At 51.4% G+C, this 16,358-nt stretch overlaps 1 protein-coding gene and 5 non-coding genes across 7 annotated transcripts; 2 read left to right on the top strand and 4 right to left on the bottom strand.

Annotated features, from left to right (window-relative positions):
• Nucleotides 1–9,128: 9,128 nt before the first annotated feature.
• On the bottom strand, nucleotides 9,129–9,199 carry TRNAG-GCC (transfer RNA glycine (anticodon GCC)). The gene has a single exon. It is a non-coding gene; the product is annotated as a tRNA-Gly (tRNA).
• Nucleotides 9,200–10,917: 1,718 nt separating this feature from the next.
• On the top strand, nucleotides 10,918–13,438 carry HES7 (hes family bHLH transcription factor 7). Of its 2 annotated transcripts, none has more exons than XM_057536560.1 (4): nucleotides 10,918–10,959; nucleotides 11,898–11,993; nucleotides 12,568–12,655; nucleotides 12,990–13,438. In XM_057536560.1, the coding sequence occupies exons 1-4, from the start codon at nucleotides 10,918–10,920 to the stop codon at nucleotides 13,436–13,438; spliced, it is 675 nt and encodes a 224-aa protein (XP_057392543.1). The 2 variants fall into 2 exon arrangements, with proteins under 2 accessions (XP_057392543.1, XP_057392544.1); XM_057536561.1 differs by lacking the exon at nucleotides 10,918–10,959 and adding an exon at nucleotides 11,415–11,450.
• A 567-nt stretch (nucleotides 13,439–14,005) lies between these two features.
• TRNAR-UCU (transfer RNA arginine (anticodon UCU)) lies at nucleotides 14,006–14,092 on the bottom strand. The gene is given in 2 exon segments: nucleotides 14,006–14,041; nucleotides 14,056–14,092. It is a non-coding gene; the product is annotated as a tRNA-Arg (tRNA).
• A 515-nt stretch (nucleotides 14,093–14,607) lies between these two features.
• On the top strand, nucleotides 14,608–14,689 carry TRNAL-UAG (transfer RNA leucine (anticodon UAG)). Its single transcript has one exon. It is a non-coding gene; the product is annotated as a tRNA-Leu (tRNA).
• Nucleotides 14,690–15,123: 434 nt separating this feature from the next.
• TRNAQ-CUG (transfer RNA glutamine (anticodon CUG)) lies at nucleotides 15,124–15,195 on the bottom strand. The gene has a single exon. It is a non-coding gene; the product is annotated as a tRNA-Gln (tRNA).
• A 602-nt stretch (nucleotides 15,196–15,797) lies between these two features.
• Nucleotides 15,798–15,870, bottom strand: TRNAK-UUU (transfer RNA lysine (anticodon UUU)). The gene has a single exon. It is a non-coding gene; the product is annotated as a tRNA-Lys (tRNA).
• Nucleotides 15,871–16,358: the final 488 nt, after the last annotated feature.

Raw genomic sequence — 16,358 nt, forward strand, 5'->3', positions numbered from 1 at the left:
CAGACATAGAGAACAGACTTGTGGGTGCCAAGGGGGAGGAGAGGTGGGGAGGGAAGGATTGGGAGTTTGGGATTAGTAGATGCAAACTATTATATATAGGATGCTAAACAACAAGGTCCCACTGTATAGCACAGGGAACTATATTCAGTATCCTGTGATAAACCATAATGGAAAAGAATATGAAAAAGAATACATATAAGTGAGTCACTTTGCTGTACAGCAGAAGTTAACACAATATTGTAAATCAACTATACTTCCATAAATTTTTTTTTTAAATTTCAGGATATATATAAAAAAACTGAAGATCAAGAACCTTCCAGATTAAATGAAACTGAACAGACAGAACAACTAAATGCAGTGTGGGATCCTGGATGGAATCCTGGATTGGGAAAAAAGGGCTATAAAGGACATAATTGAAACACTTGAGGAAATTTAAGTATGGACTGGCATTAAATAATAGTTTTATATTAATTTTAATATTCTGATATTGATAGTTGTACTATTATGTACTATTATTACTACAAATGTCCTCATTCTCAGAAAACACACTGAGTAACTCAGGCAAAAGGGCCTGATGTTTTCAATTTACCCCCAAATGATTCAGAAAACAAATCTTTTATATCTATATTATATTTGGAGAGAAATGATAAAGCAAATGGAGCAAATGCAAACAATTAATAGAGAAAAGAATACACAGGAGTTCCTTGTACTTTCTTTTTTTTTTTTAATTGAAGCATAGTTGATGTATAATCCTTGTACTTTTTTGTAACTTTTCTGAAAGTTTGAAATTATATAAAAATTAAAAGTTCCAAAAACAAACAAAACAAAAAAGCTAGGGGGAAAAAAGTCCTCCAATGGCTTCATATTACACTCAGAGGTGACAGAGTCCTTGCAATGGCCTAGAAGGTTCTACATAATCAGCCTCCTGCTTTGTCGGTCTGATCTCACCTGCTACCTCCACTCCAGACAACCCCACTCCGCCCCCTGCTGCTCTCTGTTCCCTTGACAAGCCTGGCAGGCTGTCCTTCTAGCCAGCCTGGCCCTCTGGAGTGCTTCTACCCCAGGTGGCCCTGTAGCTTGTGCCCTCACCTCTGTAAATTTCACCTTCTCAGTGAGCCCTTCCCTAATCTTACTGCCTAAAGTCACAATTCCCACTCTCCACTCTTCCTTGCTTCACTTTTCTCCATAGCACTTATCACCGACTGACAAATGATAAATTCTGTACGATGTGCATTTGACTGTTTCCCCCACAAGGACGTATGTGCCGTAAGGCAGGGATTATTGTCTGTTTTGTTTGGGGCTCTACAGAAGTCTTCTATCCTGATTCTTCCCTTGGCCCAGGGGCCTGGGCCTCCTACTTCCCCACCCCCAACCCCCAGGTCCCAACTCTCCAGGAACTCCCCCTTCCCAGGACCCAGGGGGTCCCAGGAAGCCAGGCTTCTCTTTGAAGAACAAAGAGGGAGGAGCTGAGCCTCGGAACCCAGGCCTGGGGAGACGTCACAGCGGGGGAGGGGAAGCAGCGACACTAGGCCAGCTGTGCTGTCTCAGTTCCTTCCCCGCCTCCCGCCTCCCTAGGGCCCCAGCGCGTGTGGGACACGAGCTCCCCTCCCCCAAGCCCTGACGCTGCCCCGTGTTGAGAGGGCGGCCAGGAACAGGCCAGAGGCCCAGACACCCATACACACACCATGTACACGGACAACCACAAGGGACACGCACACAGGCCTGCGCTGACACGGAGGCGTGCCATCCACAGAGGCCCCCAACCCGTAGCCTTGGAAACCCTGGGAATGGGTGTGGAGGATGCCGTCACAGCCACATCTACACAGGAGCGATGGCTGGAGAGAATCCCCCAACCAGGCCAACTGGTCTCAGGTTTGGGGAGCCTGAAGTGTATATAATTGTTTTGGGGGGTGAGAGCTTTTCAAGAAAATTATATAAAACTAGGTACAAAAAGTAATATTTACAGTGTAAAGCAATTATGCTCCAATAAAGATGAAAAAATATAATATTTACTGTGAAACAAGAGATCACAACTTACAAACTGAAAAGGCTGGCAAATGCCACAAAGGTTACGAAGTCCAGAAAAATACCTTACTGGTATCAATTAATTGCCTGCATACCCCTGTAATACTCTCCACAGACTGGCTACTGACTTTGTATATTTCAAATCTCATTTTTCCTCTACCACCCATGTACTTATAGTGACAAGAGCACTGGATGCATTCATATCACATGTGCCCTTGGGCTTTGCACCTTCACTGCATGACACCTAGTGAGTAGGCACAGGTGACAGGAGTTTCCCTGGAAGCCATTCCCACACCAGGATGGCTGGGCTAGCTTAACTATGTGTGGAAGTGACTGGGAACCACATTAACTGCATTCCCATTAACATACCCTCGAATGCCCACAGCGACTCCAACACCGGGGGCGGGGGGAAGGGTGACACAGGGGAAGCTGGAGTGAAAACAGACAGTGGGCTTTACCATTTGCAGTTAAAGTATCTTGTTTTGGCAAGTTTTACAGAAGCATATGGCCGTGTGAGCACGTTGCTGGGACCCTCCCAGGGGCCTGCGTAAGTGAGGGGTCCTGAATTGTACATTTCATTAGCTTCATGGTACATTCACCTCTGAAACTGTAATTTTTGATTCCACATCTCAAATGGACTCTCAACCTGCCTAGAAATCCTATTCTATCCTAGAAGGTTTAGTTTCCTACTCCCCAAAATGAACATTTCACGCCTTCTTTCTCCTCAAAGGACCTGTAGCTCTCTCCCCTCCAGCAATAAGCTTGATTCATTCTTTCTTTAAAAATTCTATTTTATTGAAGTATAGTTGACTTACAATGTTGTGCTAATTTCTATGTCTATTTCTAAGTGATTCAGTTACACACACACACACACACACACACACACACACACATATATATATACGTTCTTTTTCATATTCTTTTCCATTATGGTTTATCACAGGATTAATTCATTCTTTGGGAAAACAGGAACCACTAGAGGGAAACTGCCTCATCCTTCCCACACTCTAAGTGACCCACACCCCCTGTCTTCCCCATCTCCCTGCGGGTGAGGAGTCTTCCCTACTACCTGAGACCCATTTCTCCACCTGGTAGCAAAGTCTACCCGCCCACCCACCCTTGGTTACTCCCACCAGCATTAAACACACTCTAGCAATCCTCATCTCTTTCTTGTGCTCCGGCTGCCAACAATGTTCCTCCCCATTCGCAGCAAAGCTTGACAGAGTTGTGTCTACAGCCACCGTCTGCATGCCTTCACATCCCATTCTCACCTCGACCCACTCGAGTGGGACCGCACGGAGTCACTCTCCCCCCAGGGCATCTGTGATCTCTAAGAGCTAAACCAGGTGGTTGCTTAGCTCCCTTCTTACTTGACCTCCCAGCAGCTTAGTTAGAGCTGACGGCTCCCTCCTTCACACACTCTCTTTTCTTGGTCTCCAGGTCACTTGGCTTTTCTGCTACTTCTCTAACTCTACATCCCTTTGACAAGTCTTCCTGCTCAACCTGACCTCTACGTGTTGTGATGCTCCACGTTCCTTCTCTTCTCTCTCCACACTCTCTCCCTAGGCACTCCAGTCTCACGGCATTAAAAGCCATCTATCTTCCAATGGCTCCTCCATGTTTACCCTCCAGCTCTGACCCCCCCAACTCATGAACAGAGATGAGTATAGTGCCCAACGTTTTTACATAATCGGCAAATGCTAGGTCTTTTAGAGCATTTATAGATTCTCCTGCTGGGCAGACACCTGGAATGGCCTATCACACAATATTTCAAAGGGGCTTAATTTAAGCCTGCTTCTGTGAGCAGGGCAACTGGCAAGGCCTTATCCCAAGTTAAATTAGTCTCTCGACATATATTAATGATGTTCCTTTTTAGCGTATGATTTCTTTTCTTTTTTTTTTTTTTTTTTTCTGTTGATAGAAAGGGATACTGAAGTTCTTGGCTGTCTCCGAGTAGGCTTCAGGGCTAGTGCCAGGGTTTTTCCAGATTGATGTTCACACACAGATCCAGAGAGTTGACAACATCATAGGGCTCTATGTGGATGATGTACTCAGAGCAACTCTGTGCTTGATTTACTATCATGGTCTTCTGCAAACACCGTTCATTATTTTCTTTAAATAAACCCACAGAGGTTACTCTGGATGAATATTGGTCTGTATCAATTGTGATGTTATATAAAATGGCCACTGGATTGTTTTGCTTAGTAGGTCTAAACTTCGCACAGAAGCAGAGTTTGAGGTTTATCTCATCATTCTTGTTGAGCAAAGTGATTTTTTTCTGGTGTGAAGGAAGCATCAGCAATACTCTGTGACCAGAGGGGAACAACCTGTCCAAAGACACCAATGGACACATCGGTGATGGAATCCCCATTTAAATCTCCATGGCCATCCAGGGATCTCCCAAAGTGCTGAAGATGGCTCCTAAAGGCTCCAACAGATCCCAAGATTTTCTGGGAATACCTCATGCAAATGCTGCCCTCACGACCATGGAAGATGTACACAGCTCCTAAGTTCTGATTTTCCAAAAGTGAACCAATGATCATGTCATGAAAGCCATCCAGGTTGACGTCTGAAAGAGCTGCAGTTGCTGAACCAAACCGAGCATTTTCAACACCCTTGGGGCCTTCCAGAAATTGGTGCCAATTCAAAACGCCCTTTGTGGTAGTGAACAGCTAGACTCTTCCCTCCTCTTTCTTTAGGTCATTTGTGTACATTGGTGCAGTGATCAAGAGCACATCTGTAATGTGTCTTTATCCACATCGACTGAACTCAGCACACTACCAACTTAGGAGCCAATCTGGTTACCCCCGTGAGACTGAATAACTGTGACACTGCCATTCTCATGAACACCGTACAGTACTACCCGGCCAGTACTATTTGTCCGAGGAGCACCAGCAACAAAGTGGACATTTTTTCCAATAGAAATTGAAGCCACAGAGTAACCTAACTATGAGTTCCATCTGTAGGCTTAAAGCCTGTTCTGATGGGACTGACGTCAAGCTGTTGTGGTGAAAAAATTCAGGGTGAGGTCTATCAGAAAGTTAATCAGCTCATTTCCCACTGTCGATTTTACCCGGGACTCCTGTGGGGAAATTGGAACTGGGCACCTCAAGTCCAAGGGAGTCCCTGGGCCTCTTCATTCATCAGAGTGTTCCTCTCTTTCTACCATGCAAGAGGCTGTCTTCTTTTATTGTGTTTCTTCTTTTGTTTTAACCTAGGGCAATCTGTTTTCCAATATTCTTCCTCCTGACAGTAAGCACGTTGTTCCTTCCCCAGTGGGGGCTTACTTTTTTTCAGGTTATTCACCTTCTGGGAATCCAATGCCACTGTGCCAAAAGAAAGTGGCATTTCGTTTTGCATCTTCTTTCTTCTGTTGTTGCTTTAAAAGTGTTCAACAGGGAACAACATCTACCAGTTGAGAAGGGTTCAATCAAGCACCATCAATCAAGGGTTCAATCAAGCACCATCTCCTCTTCGCAGCTCTCTCCTGATATCTGAGGCACTTTGCCCCCCAAAATGTCAAATTTACCATTCTAATATTTTCAGGGGCCTCAGGGTCTCCATTAGTATGATGTTTGTAGGCCTGATAAATCTTTTCTAAAAATTCCGAGAGTTCTTCATTTGTTTTGCTGAATTTCTTGAATTTTGTTCAAACCCTTTTGCTTTGGTTCCCGTTTTCAAAGCCCTGCCAAGGTGCACTAATAAGCAGTGCTCTAATAAGGGCCTTCTTCCCTCGCTGGGGTCCCAACTGGGTTCAGCTGTGGGGGCTGCCAAGTGGGCTTCAGGTGTGAAGGATCCTCCCTGTAAAGGAGGGTTGCAATCTTTCCAATTAAACAAGTCTGAGAAGCCCCGCCAACCGGCCGTTTGCATTCAGGCCCCCTATGAGATAACGGCATGAGGGAAATCGCCCCACCCCGGGAGTGCCTTCTGGCCCAAACTGGGTGCCCAGTTGGGTCTTATGTGACAATACCAGACCAAGTCCCTGTGCCCCAGAAACTAACAAACACAGGATTTTCTAATTGATTCCTATGATGAGGGGAAGTCCTGAGCCCCAGTGTCAGGAAGTGGGGCTGGATAGGAGTGCAAGGTGTTGGAAGGAGTGGATATATTGGCATAGTGGTCAGAGCAGCTAAGACAGCTTGCTTGGATGGAGGGGTTAAGGTTTGAAGCAACATATTCTCGCTCTCATTCCCTTCCTTTTTTTATTTTCCCTGATGTAATAGCAAAAATGCTTACACATAAAGGATTTCATTATTCTTCCCTGCTTTTTCACAGAATAGCCACCATAAAATCATAAATGGCAATTGATCATTTCTAACCATCAAAAGGATGACTTTTTGCTTTGGCATCAACCAACCAGGCTGAATTCTGGGATGGGGCTTTTGGTGATTTTAGGAACCAAGTGGAACCTTTCTCTTCTCTCTGGGAATGTCCCACAGACTTCTTTTTCCCCCCCGTTGTTCCTTTCCTCCATTTGACATCAGTAAAAGCTCTAAATATCGCAAAATTGATTTGGTTGTAAATGGAGAAACAGTACCAAACAAAATGAAGTGAAAAACCCAAAGGACAACAGAAAATCCTAAATAAATCCTCAAGTTTGGTCTTGGGGTTTTACATATACCAACGACACAGGAGGCCACAAATGATATAATTAACACAGCAAGGGTAGCAGTACATGGTGCACAGGGTCCCAAGATAACCATGCCTAAACCCCTTCTGGAGATCCTAACAGGTACTGTGGCCACGCATTGTTTCAATAAAATATATTCGTCCCACTCATGAGTTCTTGGCTGTAATCCGGTCATTTATCAAAACGTGCCTCAGAGGGCTTTCTTTAGGGATAGTTGAAACATTTCCCCATTTTTGAATACAGAAATGCAAGACAAACAAAACACAAATGGCACACACAAACACTAGCATCCAAAGAAACAAACGAACTGGTTCACAAATTAGGTAAAAGTTCAGCAACTCTTTCCTCTCTCCAACAAGGTACCCCCACTCAAATACAAAACAAATTGGCTTATTCCAGACAAAAAACCCCAAACATAGAGGAAATAAAGTTTCCCGCTGTACACACCGGAGTGACTTACCCTACAGTATGGAGCCCATTAGCTCCCAGACGTGGATTCCTTGCTCCAACTTCCAAGTGCTGGGGCAGTCGGTGCTGCTTGGGCGAATTTTGAAGGGCAGATCCTCAGGACGAGTGGTCCTGGCAGCTGCTAGGGCCTTACCCGAGAATTCCCCAAGCAGGGCCAGCTGGGCATGATCAGCAAGGCTTGCTCACTGCCACAAGCCAATAAATCAAGAGATGAGTTGTAAGGGGCAAGGAATAGCTACTTTACTTGGAAAGTCAGCTGACCAAGAAGATGGTGGACTTCTATCCCAAAGAACCATCTTGCCTGAGTTAGAATTCAGCTTCTTTTATACCAAAAGGGGAGGGAGTAAAGTCAAACATTTCTTGGTTCTGGTCAGCCTCCAGAAGGGATGTGTTAATGTCTGCCTTCCAGCACAGGTGGACCTGGTCAGGAGGTTTCCTGTGAGCTAACAAGGGTATTTTATCTTAATGCTCATGACCTGGGAGGCAGGGTTCCCAGAGACGGGCCATTATGTGTAATTTAAGATTATGGGCAACATCCCTTTAGTGATTAAGTTGTAACAGAACACAAAGGTTCTTCCCTATTACGTGATCACCCAGAGTAAAGTAGCCCTTCACTCTCAAGTCATTGCCACGACCAGTTGTCCCCGGCCCCACCCTCATAACCATCTTAGATTATTTTCTGCTTTCTTAGTTATTTTCTGTCTTCTCCCCGCCCCCACCATAATGTAAGTGTAAGGAGAGCCCAGATCCAAGGCACCCTCAATGCCTAACAACACTTGGTGCACAAGAGGCCCTCCATAAATAGCGGCTTCGTGACTGAGTACAGCGGCTGTGCACACCGACATACAGATGCCCAGACAGTTGTAGAGTTTCCTTCTGGGGGCCACTGTCACGCCTTAGAGTTGAGAAGAGAGCATTCCCAGTCGCTGACACAATCCAGAGGCGAAAAAAAAGACCCCAAGCCTATCCCAGATGAAGCAGGAAGATGAAGCCCAGATGGAGCTGGAAGAGACAGGAGACCGGATCCAGAGGCAGAGACCCAGACCCGGGGCGAGTTCCAGAGAGAGGGATTGAGAGGGACCAGACTCAGCGAACTAGAGACGCGGGCCCGCGGCAGCCCGGGCAGCAGCCGGAGACTGTGCCCGGAGGAGGGGCGCGAGCGCGGGGGAAGACGGCGGAAAACCAGCGCTCGAGCCCGGGAGCCCCGGCCACCCCGCCCCCGCTCACAAGTGGCCGCGGCAGCTGGCGGGAGCCCGGCCGCCCGCCGGCCCGACGCGTGCGGGATCAAAGCTGCCGGGAAGGGGCGGGCGGGGAGTGGCAGGAACCTGGAGGTGTGAGCGAGCTTCCCAGGGGATGGCCGGAGCGTGGGAGCACAGAGGGCCGGGAGGCGACACAGTCCTGGAGAGACGATCCCAGAGATCGAGACGCAGACGCGGAAAGAGATGCAGAGGCCGGAGAGACCCGGAGCCAGAGATGCAGAGACCACAGAAGACCCAGAGAGACCCAGCGTAGCAGTTGTGAAGAGGCCTGGAAAGAATGTGAAAGAGACAGAGACGCCGATAGAAGGCGGGACAAAAAGGCCGTGACCGGGGACTTAGAAAAAGAAGGCGGGCTCCAGAGAACAGAAACTGAGAGAGAGAGCGAGGAAGAGAAAAGGAAAGAAGAGCCAGGACCTTAGAGCTCAAGGGGCGGAGGACCTCGCCCCTCCTCCGCGGAGGGCTGAGAGGACCCCCGGGGCAGGGATCCCAGCGCCGGGTCCTTTCTCAGGGTCACGCCTGCGGAGCTGCGGGCAGGGGGCGGAGGAAGGGGTGTGGACAGCCGGACCCCCAGGCTGGGAGGATGGGAGTGTGAGGACGTTCGAAATCAGGGTCTGGATCCGGCGCCTCAAACTCTGCGACAGAGTAAAAAAGCTAAGTATTAATATTAATATTGGGTAGAAATCTTAAGATGCCTTTCAGATACATCAGAAAAGACATCTTTGGAGAAAGGACGAAAAGTCAGACAGTGCATTGGCCGGGAATCGAACCCGGGCCTCCCGCGTGGCAGGCGAGAATTCTACCACTGAACCACCAATGCCAGTGAATTTTAACCTTCGGTAGATCCAACTCAGTTTGTAAGGAGTCGAGGCGACCGTGGCCAGGGAGGCTTTATGGCCAGGAAGGCTTTATAGCCAGGGGCTTCGCAGAGAAACGGTCCCAATAGTTGACATGGGTGGAGCGCCAGGCCATCCTTCCTCCCGCCTGGATCCGGTCACCCGGCCATAAAGTCGCCCCATATGGCCAGGGGCGGCCCCACACCCGGGTGCGAACTGCCGCCGGGGGCCCCGAGCCTCGCGTGCAGGTGAGAAAAACTCAGCCCAGCCCAGGTTCCCAAGGAGGGGGGCAGCGGGGGGTTCTGGGGCCACACATCTGCGCTCCCATTTGGCTCAGGTAGGGGGAGGTGGGATGTGCTGGGTTCCCTGATTCCAAATGGGAGCGCCCTCCCCAAGGTCTGTGTTCCCCTGGCTCGGACTTTGGCAAGGCAGGCTCCGTGAAAAAACCAAGCTGTGGACGGGCGCTGGGAGGGCTGGGAGGAGCCCCATCCGTCTCTGACTCCACAGCTATCTTCTGACTCGGTCTGCAACGCCACCGTGTCTTTCTGTGTCCTTGTCCCTGGCATTCTTGCTGTCCCGTTAAATCTCTGATTTTATCTTCTCAGGCACTTTGTTTTGAAGTCTCCAAGTCTCACGCATCATTCTGCAGAGTGGCATGCTCTTGGTTTGAGGTGGGTGTTGATCCCTTTTTTGTTCCCTTTCTTATCTTTTTTTAAAAACTGCCTGCTCCTTGTCCCCCCGTAATCACGAGGGGTCCCCAGGAGCAAGCAACACGAGCGCACTTGTATCAGGTGTCCTGGCAGGCGCACACCTGAATCTCCTATAATTAGTTTTGAATCAAATACTTCTAAGTGGAAAGATCTCTCCACCCGTGCTTCAAAGCCTTGCTTCCTCTTGCATGAGGCTTCCCCCACCCCAGTCCAGCCGTCCCTCACGATGACCCTTTCCCAGAGCACCTACTTCACTGTGCTTCTAAAATAGCTACTTGACAACACATCCGCGTTTTCTACCGAATCTTGCAGGAATAAACTGGGCCTCCAGTCCATATCTCAGTATGAACGGTCCCAGCCTAGACCAGTGCCCAGTGGGCACAATGAACACGCAGATATTGGGGAACTGAATACGATTGACTTAGATTGAACAGAGATTCTCTTCCACCTGCAGACAAAGTCCCAGTTGAATAAACGGATCCAGCCAGCACACTCAGGTGGCTCATTATCTCAAGTAGGAGGTGAATTTTGGGTAAAGATGTATAGGATCCAGCCTAGGGGCTGAGGGGTGCTAACTTTTCGATTTCAGGGTTAGTGGGGGGTACAGTGAGCTCCCAAGAAAGCTGAAATAGTGAACGGGGGGAACTCTGAACTCCACTCCTGAGTTCTATCCCCAAATTACTCAAACTCTCTCTTCTCCTAATTACCTCCTCCCTTCAGCTGGGTCCCGCCTCATTATACAGCCTTATGGTCCTTAAACAGCCGGTGCTGCACTGGCCTCTAATTTCCCACACTCCCAGGCCAGTTCCACTCGTACCCCTCCCCCTTGTGCTCCTCCCCTTTCCGGGAGCCTCGTGCCCAGGGTAGAGTCGGGCAGGAGCCAGGTGCCGAAGGGGCGGGTCCGGGTCTTTACCACCCCCTACTCGGGAGCCTGTGAGATATAAGGCTCAGGGAGAGCGGGGACTCGGTCCACACAAGGGTCCGGAGGAGCGATGGTCACCCGGGATCGAGCCGAGAATAGGGACGGCCCCAAGGTGAGAGACGGGAGGGGAGGAAGCAGAGGTCCCTGGGCTGGTCAGGGGACAGGGTCCCTGAGATGGAAGGTCAGAGAAGAGGCTGGAGATGCAGGGCTGGAAGGGGGAGAGGTGCGCGGGGGACCCAAGGAGCCAGGAGCTGGGGAGGAAGCTGCGAAGTATGGAGAAGGGGTCAGCGTCAGAGCTGGCACTGGGTGGGCGGCAGAAGCAGAGGTCTGGGGGTGGGGTGGGTAATGGCAGTTGACACCTTGCGGCCTGGCGGGCTTGGGCGGGGGTCAGAGTCCGAGTAAAATAAGCAGGAGGAGCACAGAGCTAAGGGAGGAGAGTGGAAACAAAAAGCGGAGAGGATAGGCACTTGCTCCACGCGGGGTGTGAGCTGGAGCTAGGCCAATGCAGCCTTGTAAGAGAAGGTCTGGAGGGCATTGGTTCCAGAGGCCCGAGCCCAGGTGGAAGATTTTAGAACCAGCGGAGAAGGGTGACCGCACAGACGGGTTAGTGGGAGAAGAGGGGGCGCGGTCGCGCTGGGTATCTCCCTTTCTACACTCAGGGCCACCAACTCAGCCCGGCGCCTTGCGGCCCACGTGTCTGGGCGCAAAGAGGGCCCCCAAAGTTCTCCACTGAGACAGAGAAAGACTGCACGAGACGGAGACGTAGAGAGAAAAGAGGAGGAGGAGAGACACAGAGGGGAGGAGGGAGGACAAGAATGAGAGAGGAGAATGCAGAAGACCCGGGAGAGAGAGGAGGCGAGCTACAGAAATTGACCCTAGGGGCGTTGGGAGGGGGAGCGGAGAGGGATCGAATGGGCCCGGCCTTAGGTTCTCTGGCGTCTTGGGGAAGGGGTGGAGGCCGGACTATCCCAGCGGCGGGATTCCGACGCCCGCGCGGCCGCGCTGAGTCTCGGTCGGGTCGGCCCGCTCTCCCTTTCCTGCTGGTCGCAGATGCTGAAGCCGCTTGTGGAGAAGCGGCGCCGGGACCGCATCAACCGCAGCCTGGAAGAACTGAGGCTGCTGCTGCTGGAGAGGACCCGAGACCAGGTCAGTTCTTCCGCTATCATCGGACTCCCAAGCATTCCGTCCTCCTGTCTCAGGGCTTCCCACTTGGGTGGGGGCATATGCTGCTTTGGCGACCCTGGCCCCAAGGCATCCTGACCCTTCGAATCCCATCCCAGACCCCTTCTCGCTCTCAGAACGCGATCTTCATCGCCACCCCTCGGGTCTGTAAGTTTCACACCCGGCTCTGTAAATTTCATTCCCGGGGTCAGTCAGTTTCAACCTCTGGGTCTGTAAATTCTCCCTCCTCCTCCCCCACACTCCCCAAGATAGCCAGCGGGGTGGTTAATTTCATTCCCCGGGTTTCCTGTTCAAATCCGCTCCTCACACTGTGTGGGTTGGTTTCATCCCCTCGGGTTGGACAGTTTCGTCTCAGGGTGGGCCAGGACCATTCTTGGTCATCTCCACTCCGCATTCGGTAGCGCGCTCTGTGGTCCGCGCACAAACGCGATCCAGGGGCACCCCCAGCTCCCGCATCCCCCCTCCCTTCTTCCCCCTGCCACTTTCCCCCTCTCTCCCCACCCCTTTCTGTCTCTGCGCCCTCCCCTCCCATCTGTAGAACCTCCGGAACCCGAAGCTGGAGAAAGCAGAGATACTGGAGTTCGCCGTGGGCTACTTGAGGGAGCGAAGCCGGGTGGAGCCCCCGGGTACAGCGCGGGGGTGGGGCAGCGGAGGGAGGGAGGGGGGAATTCACTGGGGCCCGGGCCGGGGTAGATGGGGCGGACCCTGTGGTGGACGGTGGGCTTGGGGAGTGGCATGCTCCGCTCCGAGGCGAGGTTAATAATAACACCCGCGCGTGTCTGTCTCTGTGTCTCCCTCATTTTCTCCCTCTGTCGGTCCATCTGGCTTCCTGTCTCTGTCTGTGCGCCTGTCCGGCCTCGGTATCTCTGCGCCCCGCCCCTTCCCTCCCTCCTTCTGGGACCCCTGCCCTGCCCTGCCCGCCCGTCCCCCCGCCGGCCGTACCCGCTGCCGCGGCTTCAGGTGTTCCCCGGTCCCCAGCCCAGGACGCCGAGGCGCTCGCCAGCTGCTACTTGTCCGGCTTCCGCGAGTGCCTGCTTCGCCTGGCGGCCTTCGCGCACGACGCCAGCCCGGCCGCCCGAGCCCAGCTCTTCTCCGCGCTGCAAAGTTACCTGCGCCCCAAGCCGCCCCGCCCGGAACCGGTAGATCCGAGGCCCCAAGCGCCGCGCCCGCCGCTGGACCCCGCCGCCCCAGCGCCTGGCCCCGCGCTGCACCAGCGCCCCCCAGGGCACAAGGGCCTCCCTAGCCCGCGCTGCGCATGGTCCCCGTCCCCCTGCTCCCCCCGAGCCGGGGATTCCGGCGCGCCGGCCCCCCTCACCGGACTGCTGCCGCCGCCGCCGCCTCACAGACAAGACGGGGCGCCCAAGGCCCCGCCGCCCCCGCCGCCCGCTTTCTGGAGACCTTGGCCCTGAGCTTTGGGGGGGGTGGGGGTGGGGACGGGGGCTGGGGGGTTGGGGTAGAGACTCCAGCCCGAGCGCAGCAGAGGGACCCGGGCGTTGGGGTGAGGAGGTGTTGGGGAGGGCGGCGGGGCGCGCGGGTGAGATGTGGTCTATATTAGAGTATCTATATAAATATATATTTCCCTGGTTCCTGTCCCTTCTCCCTGCCCCCTTTGCGTCTAGGATTGTACCCTCTCTGCCCCCGGCCCAGCCCCAGTCCCAGTCCCAGTCCCTTCCCCAGTCCCTAGTGCATAGAATAAAGTGGTTATTAAATCCCCGTGTGTCCCCGAGCCAGGGGCCTGCCTTTATCTCGGCGTCCACGCCCACCTTCCCTCCCCTTCTGTCTCCCGCCCCCCCAGTCCTGCTCTCCTTGGCCCAAGACCCGGGGCAGACAGGTAAGTAAAGAAGAGAGCAGAGCGGAGGCTGAGGTTGGAACTGAAACCAGATGGAAAACAGTGAGATAGGATGGGGGAGAAGGGATGGGAGCCTTTAAAGAAAAGCCGGATAAAGAGGAAAGGGAAAAAAATAAAAAAATAAAATCGACTCTGGTGGGATTCGAACCCACAACCTTTGAATCGCTCTTTCGTCACTAGAAGTCCAATGCGCTATCCATTGCGCCACAGAGCCACCTGGCGGGCGGCGGCGTCTGACGGCTTACGGGTACTAGAATGGGAAAGGGGCGGGGGGAGGGGGAGGGTTGTGAGGGAATTGGGCGGGGCGTGACACAAGCGCGTAGTTTGGACCTCAGAGGCTTGCCTGGAAGAGGTAGCGTGCGCAAAGCACGTGAGCCAGGTGGGAGTGCGGGAGCATAGGGGTGGAAGAAACTGGGAGAGAGCGCAACTGAATATGAACGAGCGAGCGAGCGAGTACAGAGCTCCAGCTGCCCGCTTGGGGAATGCCTCCAGTCCAGGCGCATCCCACTCCCAGATGTGGCCCCACCCCTAAGAATAAACTTGTTTTGTTGGAAATTTTCTGTGTGTCTCTTTCTTCTGGTCTCTCTGCTTTCCCATCTGCTGCTCCGCTGTCCGAAGGAATCTCGATAGTTCCCAAAGACGACCAGCCAATTTAGCAGAACTATTTGTAGCGCCACTCCTTCTTTCTAGTCTCTTAGGAAGACTGCGGGATAAAATTTCCCCCACGCAGGTAGCGTGGCCGAGCGGTCTAAGGCGCTGGATTTAGGCTCCAGTCTCTTCGGAGGCGTGGGTTCGAATCCCACCGCTGCCAGACCAAAGTTTTTCTCGAGGCTTAAGCACCCTTTAATTCCTAAAGGAAATTACTTACTTTTATGAGAACTCCTGGTAGCGGTCTCACCAACGTGTATTCCAGACAGAACTTAGGTCTGCATCCCAGCCCCAAACCAATACATAATGGAAACTGCCAAAGAAACCTCGGACCTTCATAATCGATCTCCACTTTAACATGTCGTCAAATAACATTCCTATCAAAATTAGTGCAACTTGCTATATATTTAAGTGACTTACTGTATGTTCTCCTGACGGTGTGCTACAGGCTCGAATTATCTAGCCTGAAAAGCTCAGAAGGTAAGATCCTAGTTTAATTTTCTTTCCAGATCCTTTCAGAACATAAGAGAATATCATACATGAAACTAATGAATAATTAATAAAACACATTGGTATTGAGTGAAAACAAAAATGTAAAGGTTCCACCGAGATTTGAACTCGGATCGCTGGATTCAGAGTCCAGAGTGCTAACCATTACACCATGGAACCCACTCCTTAGCACAGCCTTCTGACAGTATATATATTACTGAACTTCCTATTCTGTGCCTTTCCATACTTTGCCATTCATAGAAGACAAAAAAAAGAGTTGTCGGATTAGGGTGGATACCGCTATCGAGCACCTGAAATATGAATTTAAATGTGCTGTAAGTATAAAATACACATTATAATTAGACGACAGTACAAAAAAATGGTTAAAATTTCATTAATAATTTAAAAATATTGATTATATGATAAAATAAGATTTAGGATATAATGGGTTAAGTAAAATGTTATTAAAATTAATTTCAAAGAAATCTCACCTATTTCTTTGTACTCTTTCTAATGTGTGGCTCCTAGAAAATTGAAATTCGCATGTATGGCTCGCATATGCACTGCTCTAAAATATCTCTGCTCTCCCTCCACTGTCATTCGTTCTGCCTTCTGAATAAAATCCTGACGCACTTAATACCATTTCCTCTTAACACCAAGCAGCAATAACACCAAGCAGCAATATTTGCATTACTCTTTTCCTCTGTTATGTTCGAAGGAATACATTTACTGTACTCAAAAGTATTCTAGATTGTCATGTACTGGTGGAGAAAAAGGGCAAACGCCCGAACAGGGACTTGAACCCTGGACCCTCAGATTAAAAGTCTGATGCTCTACCGACTGAGCTATCCGGGCTCTCCCAAGCGCCTTCTTCTACTTCCTATAAGAGTTTTGCATTTACGAAAATGCTGACGCAAAGGGGTATTGTAGGCATGCGCGCAGGAGACTACAGAACGCACCTCGAGGAAGCCGGTGAAGCTAATGGAGGGTGACTGCGCTTAATCGGACCCCCTCCGTACAGCGGCCGCACCTGTTAGGACGCTGTGGGCTGGAGCGCCGCGGAGGCTAGGTGGGTGCGGTGTCGGTATCGGCCGCACGGGGGCGCTGCCGGCCGCGGGCTTCCCTCGTGGAGAGGTTTCTTCCCAGTCCGGATAACCGAGATCCCAGGCACCCCACGCACCTGGGCTCTCCCGCCTACCGCCGCAAGGCCAAGGGCGGCCCGGAGCGGAAAGAAGGCCACATGGGGCCTTCAGATGCTGTGCGCCCGGAGACCACTTCGGTCCCCAGACCGGCCCTATTCCAAGCGAGAGACTGAGATCGGGCATGCCAAAGACCGGGGACAC

Source organism: Balaenoptera acutorostrata, chromosome 20 (genome assembly GCF_949987535.1).
Source record: "Balaenoptera acutorostrata chromosome 20, mBalAcu1.1, whole genome shotgun sequence".
NCBI classification, from domain to species: domain Eukaryota; kingdom Metazoa; phylum Chordata; class Mammalia; order Artiodactyla; family Balaenopteridae; genus Balaenoptera; species Balaenoptera acutorostrata.